This window comes from Protopterus annectens, chromosome 8.part0 (genome assembly GCF_019279795.1).
Source record: "Protopterus annectens isolate FY-2018-M chromosome 8.part0, PAN1.0, whole genome shotgun sequence".
Taxonomy (NCBI): Eukaryota; Metazoa; Chordata; order Ceratodontiformes; family Protopteridae; genus Protopterus; species Protopterus annectens.
In genome coordinates, this window is record NC_056741.1 from 240,168,321 (window position 1) to 240,183,274 (window position 14,954).

Sequence of the window (14,954 nt, forward strand, 5' to 3'; positions counted from 1 at the left end):
AACAGCTCAAAATAAGACAAAAATAAGGCTATATAAAAATAGGAGAAGACCTTTAAGAGCAACCAACTGATTCGGTCAGAACATAGCTAAAGCCTCAAACACTGGCTGTGAGGATATCTTTAGCTATGGAAACTTCCTAGGAGGAAACTCCCAGATATTTCACAGAACTAGTTGAGAAATGATCCCCTCCCCAAATCCTACAGAGCATGCCAGTTCTGCCAAGCCCAAACCGTTCACACGCCAGCTTAACTCCCTCTAAAGCACAAGATATCTGTGCTCCATGCTCAGCCCTCAAAACCTGATACACCACTAGAGAACTGCAATAACCAAACTCACACCTTATCCATGGGACACTCAGGTCCTTCACTGGCCTGTTGAATTAAACACTGGTAAACCCAATCGTGGGGCCACCATGCAGAGGATTATAATGGACTGGCTCCGACTCCAGTATGGCCCATTAGCACTGTGGTCCCACTACAAAAATATATGGACCCGATAAATAATTATGCAGGGAAAGCTTGACAAATTTTTATGAAGCCAGAGACTTTCTTTTAATGGACAAGGCATTCCAAACAGTTTAGAATTTTTTTTCTTTTGAATTGAAAACCCCAGCCATATTGAAAGTCGATGCCTTAAAGCCCACCTCGATCTGGCTAAGGCTCTGATACAAAGCCATTGATGAGAAAAACCACAAACATAATGTTAACCCATACATCCCCTTCGATGTAATAAATCCACACTCGGTGGCTTGTTGACGAAGTCCTGGCCCACTAAATGTTAACCCATCAGACACAAGATCAAAAAGCACTGGCCAAGGTGTGCAGTCCTGGGCTCAGATCTGGGGGTCATCTGCTTTTTAGCAACTGTTAACAGTAAAAGCTGACATGATAGTCTTTTGTGACAAAGTTTGCAGATGTGAAGCAAAAACTGACAGCCACAGAGCGACAAAGTTTTCCTCTCACAGAAGCACTGTCAGAAGTAGAAAAAACACTGTTACAGAGCCAAAAACCAAATAATAAGTCACGGATAAAAAAAGCCAGAGCCACGTGCCCCAAATAGGTGGCAACCACTGAGCATAAGAAGTCCAATCAACTGCACCCATGGTTAGCATTGATATAGGTCATTCATTATTGCATGTAAGCTGTTATTAAAGGGATTAGACCCAGCTTGATAGTTTAGGGAATCACCATTCTTACCATCACATTCAGAGGGAGGTCATAGTCTCCTTACTCATCACTCCATCACTCAATGAGATCAACATCTTCATCCCTGAGAATGTATCTGACCCGACACAGACCAAATGATCTGGTACAATGCCCCATTCGGAATGTACAAAAAGGAAACCTCTCCAAAATATGTAGGCCACAAAAAACCTACATACCCTCCAATTTCTGAAGGTGGTCAGCTCCTGCTCAGGACAAGGCATTTTACTCTAGTCGCCACCGCATCAAATGGATACCTTGCCCAACATACAAGAAAATGATCCAGATCCATCACATATGAGCTTCACCTCAAAAAGAGACTCACCGCCACAAGGGCGTGAGACTTAAGGATAGAGGATTCATAGATTCATCACCCAAAGACTTCATCACAAAAAGACCCAAATGGAGGGTGAGGCAGAGCACCGCTGGCCTTGTTCAAGACAGGATCTCAAGAGACCAATGGATGGGAGATGTGGATATTCAGGAGGATTACTACAGTGTCACTGCTTTGTGAGAGGCACAGCAAAAATAATGGTATAGTTCCCCATACTAAAGGGGTGGCGTAAGCCACAAAATGATGGGCTAGGCTTGTAAATGCCCTTGGGCAGATAGCCTAGTATGAACCTATGAACCTATGAACCTAAGTACTATATCTGATGAAGTTTAACACTGTTTTAAATGAAAGCGTTCATGTTTTATTGTTTTTACGTTATTAAAGTGTTTGAATTTTAAAAGTTTGGCGGCTTTTATTGGATACCTTGAGAACAGTTGTTTTGGGTCCAGGCACCAGCTTTCATTTGGTGTATTTGGTTTGTTTCTGTGGATTTTGGTGATTTTGTTGCTAGGGATTGGCTAGTGAGTAGTCTATTCTACCCTTCACAGTTTGCTACTACTTTAACCATCTACTCAATTTTGGATTGTCATACCATAGTCTTCCTCATCCATCTGTGTCTATAACTCTTTGTGAAGATGAATATGATTATGAAAAATAAATGTGGTACAAATCTATACATTATAAATAAATATATATATATATATATATATATATATATATATATATGGGTCTACTTGATATGATCGATATTTCACAGTGTTGAAACCCATATGGTCAAGACCATATGGACGACATTTGAAATGTCAAACATACAAGCAGACAAAAAAACCCTAACTTTAACAATGCTAGCAGGGGGGGCTACACCCCGCTGCCCCCCCACACCCACCGTAACTTTAATATACCAACTCCGAGATCGCACTACAATGCGGAAATGGAAATCTTTCCATTCCGCACTGTACAGAGATGCTGGTTCCCCATGGTCGACATTTCAAATGTCGATCATATGGTCTCGGCCATATGAATGTCGACATTGTGAAATGTCGACCATGTGAAGGGGACCGATATATATATATACATAGAAATATATTCACATCTGCACACATTTACATGGTTATCTATTGAAAATACCAAAAGAGAGAAGGAATGCAGGAAAACTAGGAGGTAGAAAAGTCATACCAAGCTAAGAAGGAATACAGGATAGCTAATAAAAGGGGTAAACAGCAATAAAAATCACAAGGAACAAGATATGAGAGGGACTCTACCAGCATCTGGAAAATGCCTCAGAAGATGGCTCAAAGAAACTCTATCAGTTTAAAAGACAAGACAGAATAATAAAAAAAAGGTAATTATCACACACCATTTATAAAGGAGACCACCAAAAATCTGCTCACCAATTCACTGCACATCAAAGACAGAATGAAAGAGTACCTCTAGCAGCATCTGAATGAAGAAAACCCCAGAGAAGCCATACTATTTCATAAACAGACTTCAGTGAAAGAGGAAAAAGAACCCGCCCTAGAAGAAAGGCTAGTTCTAAGAAAAATTAATTCAAGGAAAGCAGCAGGCCCAGATGAAGTCACAGCAGATATGGTCAAGATGTCGGGTCAGTTAGGGAAGAAATGGGAACTCAGGTTTTCATAGCAGTTTTGACAGCAAAGTCGTATTCTAGATGACTGCAAAGCAAGCATTTTAGTACCACTGCAAAATAACCAAGGGGGGGGGGGGTTCACAACTGTGGGCAGTACAGAAGGAGAAAACTCCTCTCACACTGCTTGAAAGTGATGGAGAGGGTGATTGATAAATGAATACATAGAGCAGAAAAAAGTAAGATAGGAGATGAGCAGTTCAGATTTAGATCAGGTTGTAGCAGAACTGACCTGTTGTTTGCATTGAGACAGATACAGAAGAAGAAGCTGTTGATGAGAAATGTGTCCAGCTGGACATTTCTAGACTTGGAGAAAGCAAATCAGAAGGTCCCAAGAAAGTTATGTCAGCCCTGCAGTGGTTTGAAGTCACAGGAATCACTGGTTGAATTAGTGCAGGCAATGTACAAGGACCCCATACACAAGTACGAACAGTGTTTAGTTCCCAGTGGGAGTGGGTGTTCATCAGGATTCCACTCTGAGCCCATTATTTTTCATACTGGTTGCGGACTACATTAGCAAACAATTCACAGGGGACAGATCAAAAAAGTTGTTGGATGCAGATGGTGTGTAATTGCAAGCAGATGCTGAATAAAAATGTCAGCAAATGACAGGGGAATTGTATTCAAAGCTGAAAGTACAAGGATTGAAAATGAACACAGACAAGACAGTTGGCATAGCAACAAATGGGGAAATGAGAAAAATTTAAAAATTGAGATGGAAGAGAAAGTAGCTGAATAGGTTAACATCTTCAAGCATCTGAGAGCAGTGGTTGTAGGTCCAAGGAATCTGAATGAGGAGATCAACGCTCAAATTGGGGGGGGGGATGCAGCCAACTGGCATAGAGTTTCAGGGGTAATGTATACGACAGAAGAATACCAAAGAAGCTGAAAAGTGAAGCATACAAAACAGTGATGTGGACAGTAATTCTGCAATACAAAACAGTGATGTGGACAGTAATTCTGCATGGTTTAATAACCTGGGCATTGAAAGAGGAACAGTTGAGGAAGGTAAAGGGGATGGTGATGGGGATATGCCTGAAATGGATGGTAGAATGCATAGTATGGGACAGATGAAAACATGAGGACACCACAGTAGACACTAACACAGTCAATTTATAGAGGAAGTCAAAGAGAACAGATTATAGTGTTTGGGCACGTGCAGAAAAACAGAAGAAAGTCTGGTGAAGATGACTTGGTAGAGACATGAAGAAAGAAAGAGGAAATCAGGATGTCCAACAAAGACATGGAAGGATTTTGTGTAAGAAGGCCTGCAACAGTCAGGCATAGCTGTCAAAGAAGATAGGAGAATGGCATTTAATTGAGAGAGATGGTGACTGTTGATTTGACACCCTGACCCTATATAAAAAGGAGGATGAAGGGGACTGATGGTAATGTATTTCTATCCATTCTAGAACTATTAGTAAAAAAAAGTATTGAAATACAGGCTTGTATGATAGCACAATGTTAGGTGGATTCACTTTTCAGATTAGTGATAGTGACTTAAAAGGGGAGAGGCTATCTTGCAATGAATGGGGTAAGGAAATACTGGATATAATGGGGAAGAAGTGACTCAGCTGATATTTCATACCTGCTGAAAGTCCTGTATATCTCAAGGATAAAGGCATCACCAGATCTCCATTCCCTGTTTGCAGCATGCATTGCTAAGGAGCTTCCCAGGACAATAATGGGTCTCTGATGCAGCAGTCGGAGTGCTAAGCTACACTGGTGCAAAAGAAATATGCTTGGACTTATTTTTACATTTCTGTTGTGATTTCAACAAAATAGTCAGCAGTGTCACTTAAGCTGCATGTCTAAAACAACGGTAATTCATTTTAACATACTAATTTTTGTCTGTGTCATTTAAATAAGAGATGGCAGTACTTTTTATCTGCATATGCAAGCAATTCCAGGATTGACTGCTGATGAGTTAGGATTGATGGGCAGTTTTTCCATGACTTTGCAATAATAGCATGTCAAAAGGCAGTTGGCATAACAGTTAAGGTCTTCACTTCATAAACACGAGTTACAGGGTTTGATTCTGACATCTGGTTATTAGTCAAATAATGGCCTTTCAGCACAATTTGGCTAACATTTACCTACACTAACCAGCCACTGAGGAACAATGTGAATGTTAAAAGTTATGTGATTATATTACGGATGGAAAATATGGATACAATTAATAAACATGTTATTACGTTAATAGTGTTAAAACAAACTGTGTTATTACTTAACAAATAACTTTGGGTAACCTATAGTACAGCTGTTTTATTACAATGGAATACCAGGAATCACCATATACTATATTACAAGTTCAGGTTAATTTCACACACTGTAGGAAGTGTAGTCACTTCAGTCATGGAAGGACCTAAAACCTTTTTATAGATACATAATACAGTAATAAACAAATGTCTAAATAAGAAATTTGGATGCATGGGTTAAAGTGATAAAAAACGAAAGATTTGTTTTTTTTTTTTGCTGATGGCATTATAATATGTAACAGATTTAATGCAGAAAAAAGTGATGATATAATGAAAAAGAGAATTCCTTATTGAAATGTCAGCACTTGTAACAATGTGTGCCGACATGCTGAAAAAAACACTGAAAATACAGGAGAAGAGCAAATATCGGACATTGCCTTTCTCCTTTAATCTTCTTTTCTGCCCCCTGTGCCCCCTGATGTTGGAGGCAAGCCTCCACACACTCCCAAGCTTATATATACCTACTCCAAGATCATCATATCTCAGAAAAAAGGGAATATTCTGAGAAATAGCCACCTCATACTAAGTATATTTAAGTTTGGTTTTTTTCAACCATTCAGTCTAACCATTATGGGACTTGTTAGTGTGGGTCCTGACATTTCAAACAGTTTCTTGAAAGGAGGCCTGGCAGGAAAATTTAAGAATGCATTTAAGACACAAAGCAGTTTATATATTGGGTGAGAGAATAACGATTTGTTAACTAATATCTGATGCTTACCTCAGGGAGGAAATATGCAAAAAGAAAGGATGAGTAGTCTGGAGATAATAAACATCTCTAAATGTACACAATTTTCTATTTAATATCTTTGCTTCACTGTCATGTATAACCTTTATCAGGAAACTGTGTAATTCACTTTGTTATTCAACATGCACTATGATGCCCTCACTTTATAACAAATATTTTATCTGTTATACATATGTTAATATTTATTCCATAACAGACCGTTAGAGTCTGGTTTTGACATATCAGTCATAGTTAAATGGTAATAATGCACTCTTGAAGAATTCATTAAGAAACTGACTGTTATAACTCAAACAGAGGAAATGAAACCCATGTTCTGGGAATAAGAAACAACATTTGAGGTATGGTGTACTATTTTTACATAGCTATTTTGTCTGTATAGTATCTACAATTTAAAGATTTTCTCAGCTTCCTTTGTAAACTTTGTATATCCATACTAGTCTTAATTTGCTAACATTTTATATTTATGCCGGCCTCATTACAGTCACTGAAATGTAATGTATAAAGATCTCTTTCTGTGTAAGAATAATGTAATCTGAATCAAAGGCTGTAAAGACATAAAAGACACTCACCTTTTCTGCCATAAATGCCATCTTTTATATATTTTGCTTCTTTCAGTGTGAAACTAACAACACATTGGAAATAATTTTGGGGATTAAGAAAATCATAAGATGAAACTCTCAGACGGCTGGTCATACTATAGTTTTTATTGTTCTCAGCTGGGTAATCATCAGTTTTAAACTCTCCTTCTTTTGCTTCGTCTTCATTGATTATCCACGTGATGCTGACATGATCTGGATAGAAGTCATATGCCACACAGACCAGAGTGGCTTTCTTTTTCTTTTTTATCTCATCCACTGATGGATGAAATATGGAGACTTTAGGTACTTGGGGTTCCTTTTCTATGGAAAGAATCATAAGATATTGTCACATGTAGTGAAATGTTTTAATGTGAATAGTTATTTAAATGAATGGTCTTGGATGTGTAAAACACACACACACACACACACACACACACACACACACACACACACACACTATAAAGATATGCATATATTCATGGTGCTATTTATATATGTTCTCCGTAATAATGATGGTATTGTCCTTCAAGATTCCTCCTGATCTACCCCCCCTCCCCAGAATTAATCTGTTATGAAAATTGCTGAGCCCTGATTATGTCAGAACTAGTTGATTTCTGAACAGAATATGTTATTTCTGGGCACCTGTGTATCTAGCCAAGAATTCTGCAACTGTATTTGTGTAATCTGTAGATGAGACCCTTATGATTAGCATCTCTTTTGTAATTACCCAAATGATTCCATGATTACTATCATCGCTATACCTCTATCAGCACTATTCACAAGAAAGTTCACTATACAGCACAACTGACCAGTCAGACACTAATCTCTCAGCTGTTTCTCTTATCTTTTCCCAAAACTGTACTAAGACCCCCCACACCCACCTTACTCATGTGCTAAGCCTAACTGTAACTCTAACCCTACCTCTGTCTGTAACCCGAACATTACATATTATGTTACTAAAAATTCCTTTCCTAAGCAGTACCACTACACAAGACAAAAGGATACAGATCACACACAACACAAAATATGCACAGCATTGCATCTATCCCCTTTTCTAACTCTTATTCTAAACCTAACCCACAAACACTTGTGTTATAATACAGCCTTGTACATCTTTACAACCACCACTTTTTAATTCAAACATTAATTTTGCTGCACTCTCCAGCTTAGCCTACACTATATACAACTAAATTCAACCGTGTGATTCACACAAATGGGCATTCACACATTTATGCATTCTCTCTTTTTTTACACCCACAACAACCTTTGTACTAAACATGTATTCTACTATGTATGCAGTTTCAGTGTTTCAGTGCATGGTTACCCAGGTTATAACATACCCAGTGCTGCACTGAAACACTGAAAATTAGGTATTGACTTTATTTTAAAAGTCTGCACCAAACCAGTGCAATGAGTTCTAGCTTCTCCATCCTAAACACTTCAGGCTAATGGTTATTTACTTTTCCATGTGTCACACAAGTAGTGTAGGATGTGTCAAAAATCTTATAAAAATGATGCATACTGCAGTATTTGGTATAAGTTATAAAATGCTACATACTGTTGTATTTGGTATAGGCAATCAGTAGTAATACATAGAATATACAAGTCATCACCAGTCTCCAGGTAAAGTTATTTTTTTATCCATTATATAGTGTAAGAGCTTAAGAAATCTCACTATATCACTGGCAGACTGTTAAGTATATAGCTGTGCCCTACTATTTTCTGTTCAAGCACTTAAGCCTTTGTAAGTTTCTTAATGCAATGCCAGCTACAAAGAGTCAAATTTGGAAAAAAAATGCCAGTAACATTGATATGGGAAAATGAGTGTATGCAGAGGAAAGCAGTATAGAACCATACCCTTTGTTCTTTGTTTACTGGAGCCTGGAGGAGAAATTATTATTATTATTATTATTATTATTATTATTACTATTATTATTACTATTATTATTACTATTATTACTGTGGTGGTGGTGCTGCAGTAGCATTGTCGCCTCACAGTAAGACGTTGTCCTATTCAATTCTCAGCTAGAGCGTCTTCTGTGTGGAGACATGCGTGAATGGGCGTACCTTCATTGGAGGTTGTGCATCAGGGCCGGCAACTCGGCACGTAAAAATCTACTGCCAATCATTAGCAGACTGGAGTTCCGCTGTGGCGACCCCTAACCGGGAAAAGCCGAAAGACACAACAAAACTATTATTATTATTATTATTATTATTATTATTATTATTATTATTATTATTATTGTTGTTATATTCTATGTTTGTTTCTAGTACTGTAACACTATAATGTTGCTTGGTCTTTCCATTCTATTCATTGATGTTAAAATTTAATACTTACATAAATCAGTAGGACCCATACAGTATCAAATTTAAAGCAGATACACTAAAGGGGATCACTGACTCCCTTATAAATCATTTATTTGCATTCCAAAAGTTATATATTACACTTACAAAAAGTGCTATATTAGTATAAGAACATTGCAACACAGTTGAAATATTTTCATGAAACAGTAAAAAGCATTAAAAGCTTTAAAATGTAAAAGTAGCACATTACTGTAAAAAGGACAGCTGCATTGCACTTTGCAGTAAAAGTATTTGCTTTTAATGTTATTAGGAGTATTTACAGTGTAACAGCATTCTTTAGAATTGCATGCTGATTATTCTGTGATATTAATTTTTCATACACTGCAAGGTTACCTTTATTAATGTTGCCTTGCAATTCAGATCCATAGAACTACATTTTAATCAAAGCATGCTAAAAGGTCTACAGCAGATGGCATTCATGCAAGATTAACCTAAGTCTTTAAAAACTTCTAGAATGTATCAGATAGATTTGTTATGTTCTGTTATATTTAACTATGTTTCCCACATTTTCTTTAAAGCATTATTGCCATGTTTGATATGTCTCCTTGTTTTTATCTCATTGAAGGAATAAAATGCTCTTCATAGAATGTTTGATATAAAATAAACAAGCCCAGATTCCAAAACACTCTCCCTTAGTATAAGTGATTTATTCCAGTGTAAGCCTACTTTATAGATAGGCCTTATATTGGAATATGTCACTGACAGTGAGAGCAAGCCTTTTGGAATTGGGGAAACAGTTTTTTAATTATTTTCTTTTGGAAGAAATCATGATTTCCCAGCAGTCTACGTCTCCTAACAGGTATAAGCTCAGTTAATACAACTATCAGGAAAGGTGGGACATTTGTCTTAGATGAGTATCCAAAGTTATAGGAATGATTTCCTGCTGTCAACAATAAATATTTAATCAATTGTGTGTGCACCCATTTCATTTTATTTATTTAATTATTCATTTTATAGGTAAATGGACTAAACTACTCAAACCCTTTTTAGGCCATGACCAGTTATAGTAAAGAAATCTGCGGTGGTGGTGCTGTGGTAGGGTTGTCGCCTCACAGTCAGATGCTGTCCAGTTCAATTCTCAGCTAGAGCATCTTCTGCATGGAGACATGTATGAATGGGTGTACCTTCGTTGAAGGTTGTACATCAGGGCTGGTAATGCGGCATGTAAAAATCAACTACCAATCATTTAGCGAACCGGAGTTCCGCTGTGGCAACATACATTTTGTATGTAAAAAGAACAATATAGTCACAAAAAGTTTCAATAACAAAGAGACAAAGCCATGTTGTGATGAGCTATGTTTTCAGGCTGGAAGAGCACTACTGGAATATCGGTCCCAGTTCCAAAAGACTTGCTCTCACTGTGAGTGACCACTTACACTTATAGTAGTAGGCTGACAGCAGGTATTTTGGAATCAGCCTCCCTTTCTAAGCCTGTTTATAGATAGGATTTACACAGAAGTAAGTCACACTGAGAGCAAGCCTTTTAGGGCAGACTTACTCTCAGAGCAACTCTTTTGGAATCTGGCCTATTGTGTTAGTTCTAGGGGTATTATTATTATTATTATTATTATTGTTGTTGTTGTGTTGTTGTTATTATTATTATTATTATTATTATTATTATTATTATTTTTAGTTTGATGTAGTCCAGGGCCAGGATGATATCTGGAATAAATACAGAGCCACAGGATATACTTTATACATACAGAAATACTTATTTTAGGTTCCCATTTTATAATGTATAAAATAATCAAGGGCCACTAGAATGCTAACAGTCAGTGATAGTATAACATCTGTGAGACTCATACAGTTAGTTATTTTGTGCTATTTAGTATGTGTATTTAAATTTCAAAATACATAACTTTAGAATGACATGATTTTAGCATTTAATGAATACTTAAAATTCTGCTCAATTCTACTTTTGCATGCCTGCTGAAATTCCAATAACTATAATTGTGTTCCTTGGATTGATTAATAGAGTCATGAGTTCAAATGTATAAATTAAGTTTGACGCTATGGTATTTCAGAGATTTCCCTATATTCTAAGGCATGGTATAGTATAGTGATGTCAGAGTTAGTATATATAAGTAGCAGAGTAGATATATGGAGGTACAAGTCTCAGTAACACTGTGCTGTCATGGCACACATTTGTTGCCAATTAACTTTCTTGGTTGCATTAGAGCAAAACAACTGTGTGCTTGAGACCAAGGACTGTCTTATTTTAAGTTCACCTTCCTCAAATATTATGTAGTTATAAAGTTGGCGTATATTAATCTGAGGGCATAGGATGCTTGCTCACAAGTGGAGTAATGGGGGCTTTCTCTCTGCAAAAGATGTTATTTTTGAGCTGCTGCGTTGCTTTTTATTTAACTGTGTCTTTGTTAGTAGAACCTCATGTACTCCCCCCACTCACACACATACACATTAGGGCTTCAGAGAGGCAAACCAACCTTTCAAAATGTTTAAAATGTATAACAGTGACCGTTAGAATTTGCTTTCTTATTTTGTTTTGAATTGCCATTTATATTTCAGAATACTGGGACTCCCGGTATGGAGTCTCAGAATTCTGATAACGAACCAATAGAATGGAGTTTTCTCACAATGGATGGTGTGTTTCATTTATAAGGCTTTATTAACAAATAACTATGTGAAGTCAAAGGGACCTGATGAATGGCATTACACTTATGGCTGATTCCCCATTGCTCTTGCCATTTAAAAATATTAATAAGAAACTATAAATGTTACTTAAGGGTACAAGTTCTTTTTTTCTAGTTATGAGTAAAACTTAATGAATCAGCATTTTATTCACTTGTTCTGCTTTTCATTTAAAACTAGTTATGCATTTCTGACCCAGCTGAAGGTTATATTTAGTTCAGAAATTAATTTGTCAGCATACTGTTGTATATATTCCATCTACCTATCCACAACCCCTTTTTTCTCATTTTTCACTTGGTTCACGGTGTCACTTCAACAGTCTTTATTATTAAAAAATGTGTAGAAAGATGAATTATTCACAAGTACATGCCTGTTGAAAATCAATATAACTCATGAGAAGAAGACCGGCTCCAAAACAATATGACAACTCTTATGACCATATCTATCACCCCCAAACAAAAGATAAAGCCATTATATCTGCACTATTAAAGAAACAAACTACAACCACCATTTAATCTGTACTGCCAAGTGAATAAATAAAACGTGTCCAGCTATATATTACAAAAATTAAAAAAAATTATACATGCAGTAATGCCACCAAAGCAAAACAGTACTATTAATAATGTCTACATATTTCATATACTGGCCTCTTTCCAAAGAAAGTTACAACACTAATCCATTTCAGAACTACTACAGATGTCCAGATAAGCTGAGTATTTGATAATAACCCTCCGAGTCTTCTTTGTTTCATTGAATCTCATTTCACTTCACCCCAGCCACATCGCTGAAAACACAAATTGTTGTTTTATATTGTATTTTACCAAAAACTTAAAAACAATACATTTTAAACAATAGACATGCATAGTTGCAACACTAATGACTAACTCTCTCTAGAAGACAATATGTACTCAAACTAAGTGGGGGAGGGGCTCCACCCCCCCCCCCCACTAACCCAATGTGGGGCTGTGCCCACCATACCTCCCCTAACTATATGTACTAACTCCAGGATCACACTACATTGGGAAAAGGGGCATATACCTTTTACTTGCCTTACAGTACTCTGCACAGCACCATATATACTAACTGCAGTTCAGTAAAATGACATTCAGTGAAATGAGTTTTCAGCGAAGTGGTCGGGGTGAAATGAAATTCAGTGAAATGAGATTCAACAAAACAAAGTAGACTCTAACCCCCCCCCCCAAGAAAAAAGATAAATAAAAATTGTGTTTTTTTTAAAGTTTACCTCCTAAAAGAATAATAGCAATCTGAACTACTAAAGATTCAAACAGTAGCTGACATTCTCACTATCTAATTAAAATAAAGGCATCAAAATTGCAGAGTTCCTTTTATTAGTATCACAGAAATAAAAAGTGAATTATTACTGTAGAAAACAAATATATAACTACAATACACTATAATCTGTTTATACTTTTGTGAAAAGCATGGCTTTATGTACAGTATTACACCAATTCCTTGTCAACAATGACTTACCTATAAAGGTATTTTGTAAAATCCCTGATGTGAAAACATAGCACATGGGTATTAATGTATTTCGTGGATAACATGGTACGTGACTTCATCCTGTCACTAATATTTTCCTCCATTAACAACTTTGACATTGAAGTTTAATGTCACCCTGCTACTATTAGAAATGGAAGCACAGCCTACATTTGACAGAGGCATGTATTCTGCTTTCAGCAGTTTAGGGTGTCTTATTTCATCTCCATTCTCTGTTCCCCCTCCTCATACTTTTCTATAAATGTCTAAATACTCTTACTAAAGAAATCAGTTTTGTGTTGAACTGGTTTGGTTTTATTTTTGTAGACCTTATTTTTTTGATGGACATGTTGAAAGTAGAAATACTACTAATATAGCCTTCATTGTTTTGTTATCCATATTTGCTTATATCACTATTCATACTGCATCTACAAGCTATAGATAACATAGTGGCCCCTACATTACACCACTATTCATACTGTGCCTACAAGCTAGAGATAACATAGTGCCCCCCCACATTAACAAGCTAAAGATAATGAAGTGGCCCCCACATCCACATGCTCTGGCTGTAACCACCCCTACTTGTCAGGCAGTGCAGAAATACTACTTTCTAACTGAAATATATATATATATATATATATATATATATATATATATATATATATCTTAGGCAACATAATTTGGAGATACAGTCATGTTAAATATGCAAATAAAACATATTTTCTTGAATGGAATCTCACAGACACATTAAGTTTTGTCAGTGAAAACTGCAGATGGCTTGATCAGCCCTGCATCTGCTCGGGGGTACTCTTCCATGGTAAAATTTATGTTATTACTGTCTCTGACAGCAGCTCTGAAGTAAAATATCTGATTTGGATAACATTGTCACAAACTCTAAAAACAGTTACTATTAACAGTGGCTCTGATATGCCACATGCACCCCTCCTCATTAAAAAAAAAAAAAACAAGGCACATAGGACTTTCATTCTTAGTATTTCTAAATACTTTATCATTTGTTCCTCAGATTATGTAACAGAACACTGTTTGTTTAAAGTAATGTACCCTCTGCATATCATTAGCTATTCTTCAGCTTCATGAAAGATAACAACTCAAAGTTAATGTTTCAACTTCCAGAAGATGGCTATAGACTAGCCAGCTATATTAATATAATATGATATAGTATACAAACAATAAGCCAAGGTCAGTAATTAAGAAAGCTCCATTGTTTCTTACCTAGAACTGTGAGTTTCGTCCCATCTCCAAAATACTGCACTGAACCTGCTCCAGTACACATTGTTTAGTAGCTATTACAAAACCCCACCACAATCTGCACACACTAATGATCAGATTAATTTTTCCTAATATATAGCTGTACAATGTAAAAAAAATGTACCATACTACTACATTTGAGATTTCAATATCTGTGTATCACCTAAATATCCCTGATGATTAAAAAGATTTACTGTTAATTTACTCTCTTCTCACTGTTGTTGTTATATATATTTAAAAGTGTTACTCTAATTTCATTACAACTTTACATCTGAATGCACTTAACTTAAAACATAAGTGGTATGTGCTTGTTTGTTGATATATTAGGTGCACCACAAAGTAATCACCTTTCCTCAGTGTATGCCTTTCCTCATGTAGCCTGGTTCTAGATAGAATCTTGTATGTCAAAA

The 14,954-nt window shown here is 36.4% G+C and overlaps 1 gene segment (V, D, J or C); it reads right to left on the reverse strand.

The window, feature by feature from the left end:
* LOC122808724 overlaps positions 1-14,596 on the reverse strand; it is a 33,039-nt gene extending 18,443 nt beyond the window's left edge. Inside the window, 2 exon segments of the C gene segment in view lie at positions 6,754-7,083; positions 14,509-14,596. Coding sequence covers positions 6,754-7,083; positions 14,509-14,569 — 391 coding nt within the window.
* Positions 14,597-14,954: the final 358 nt, after the last annotated feature.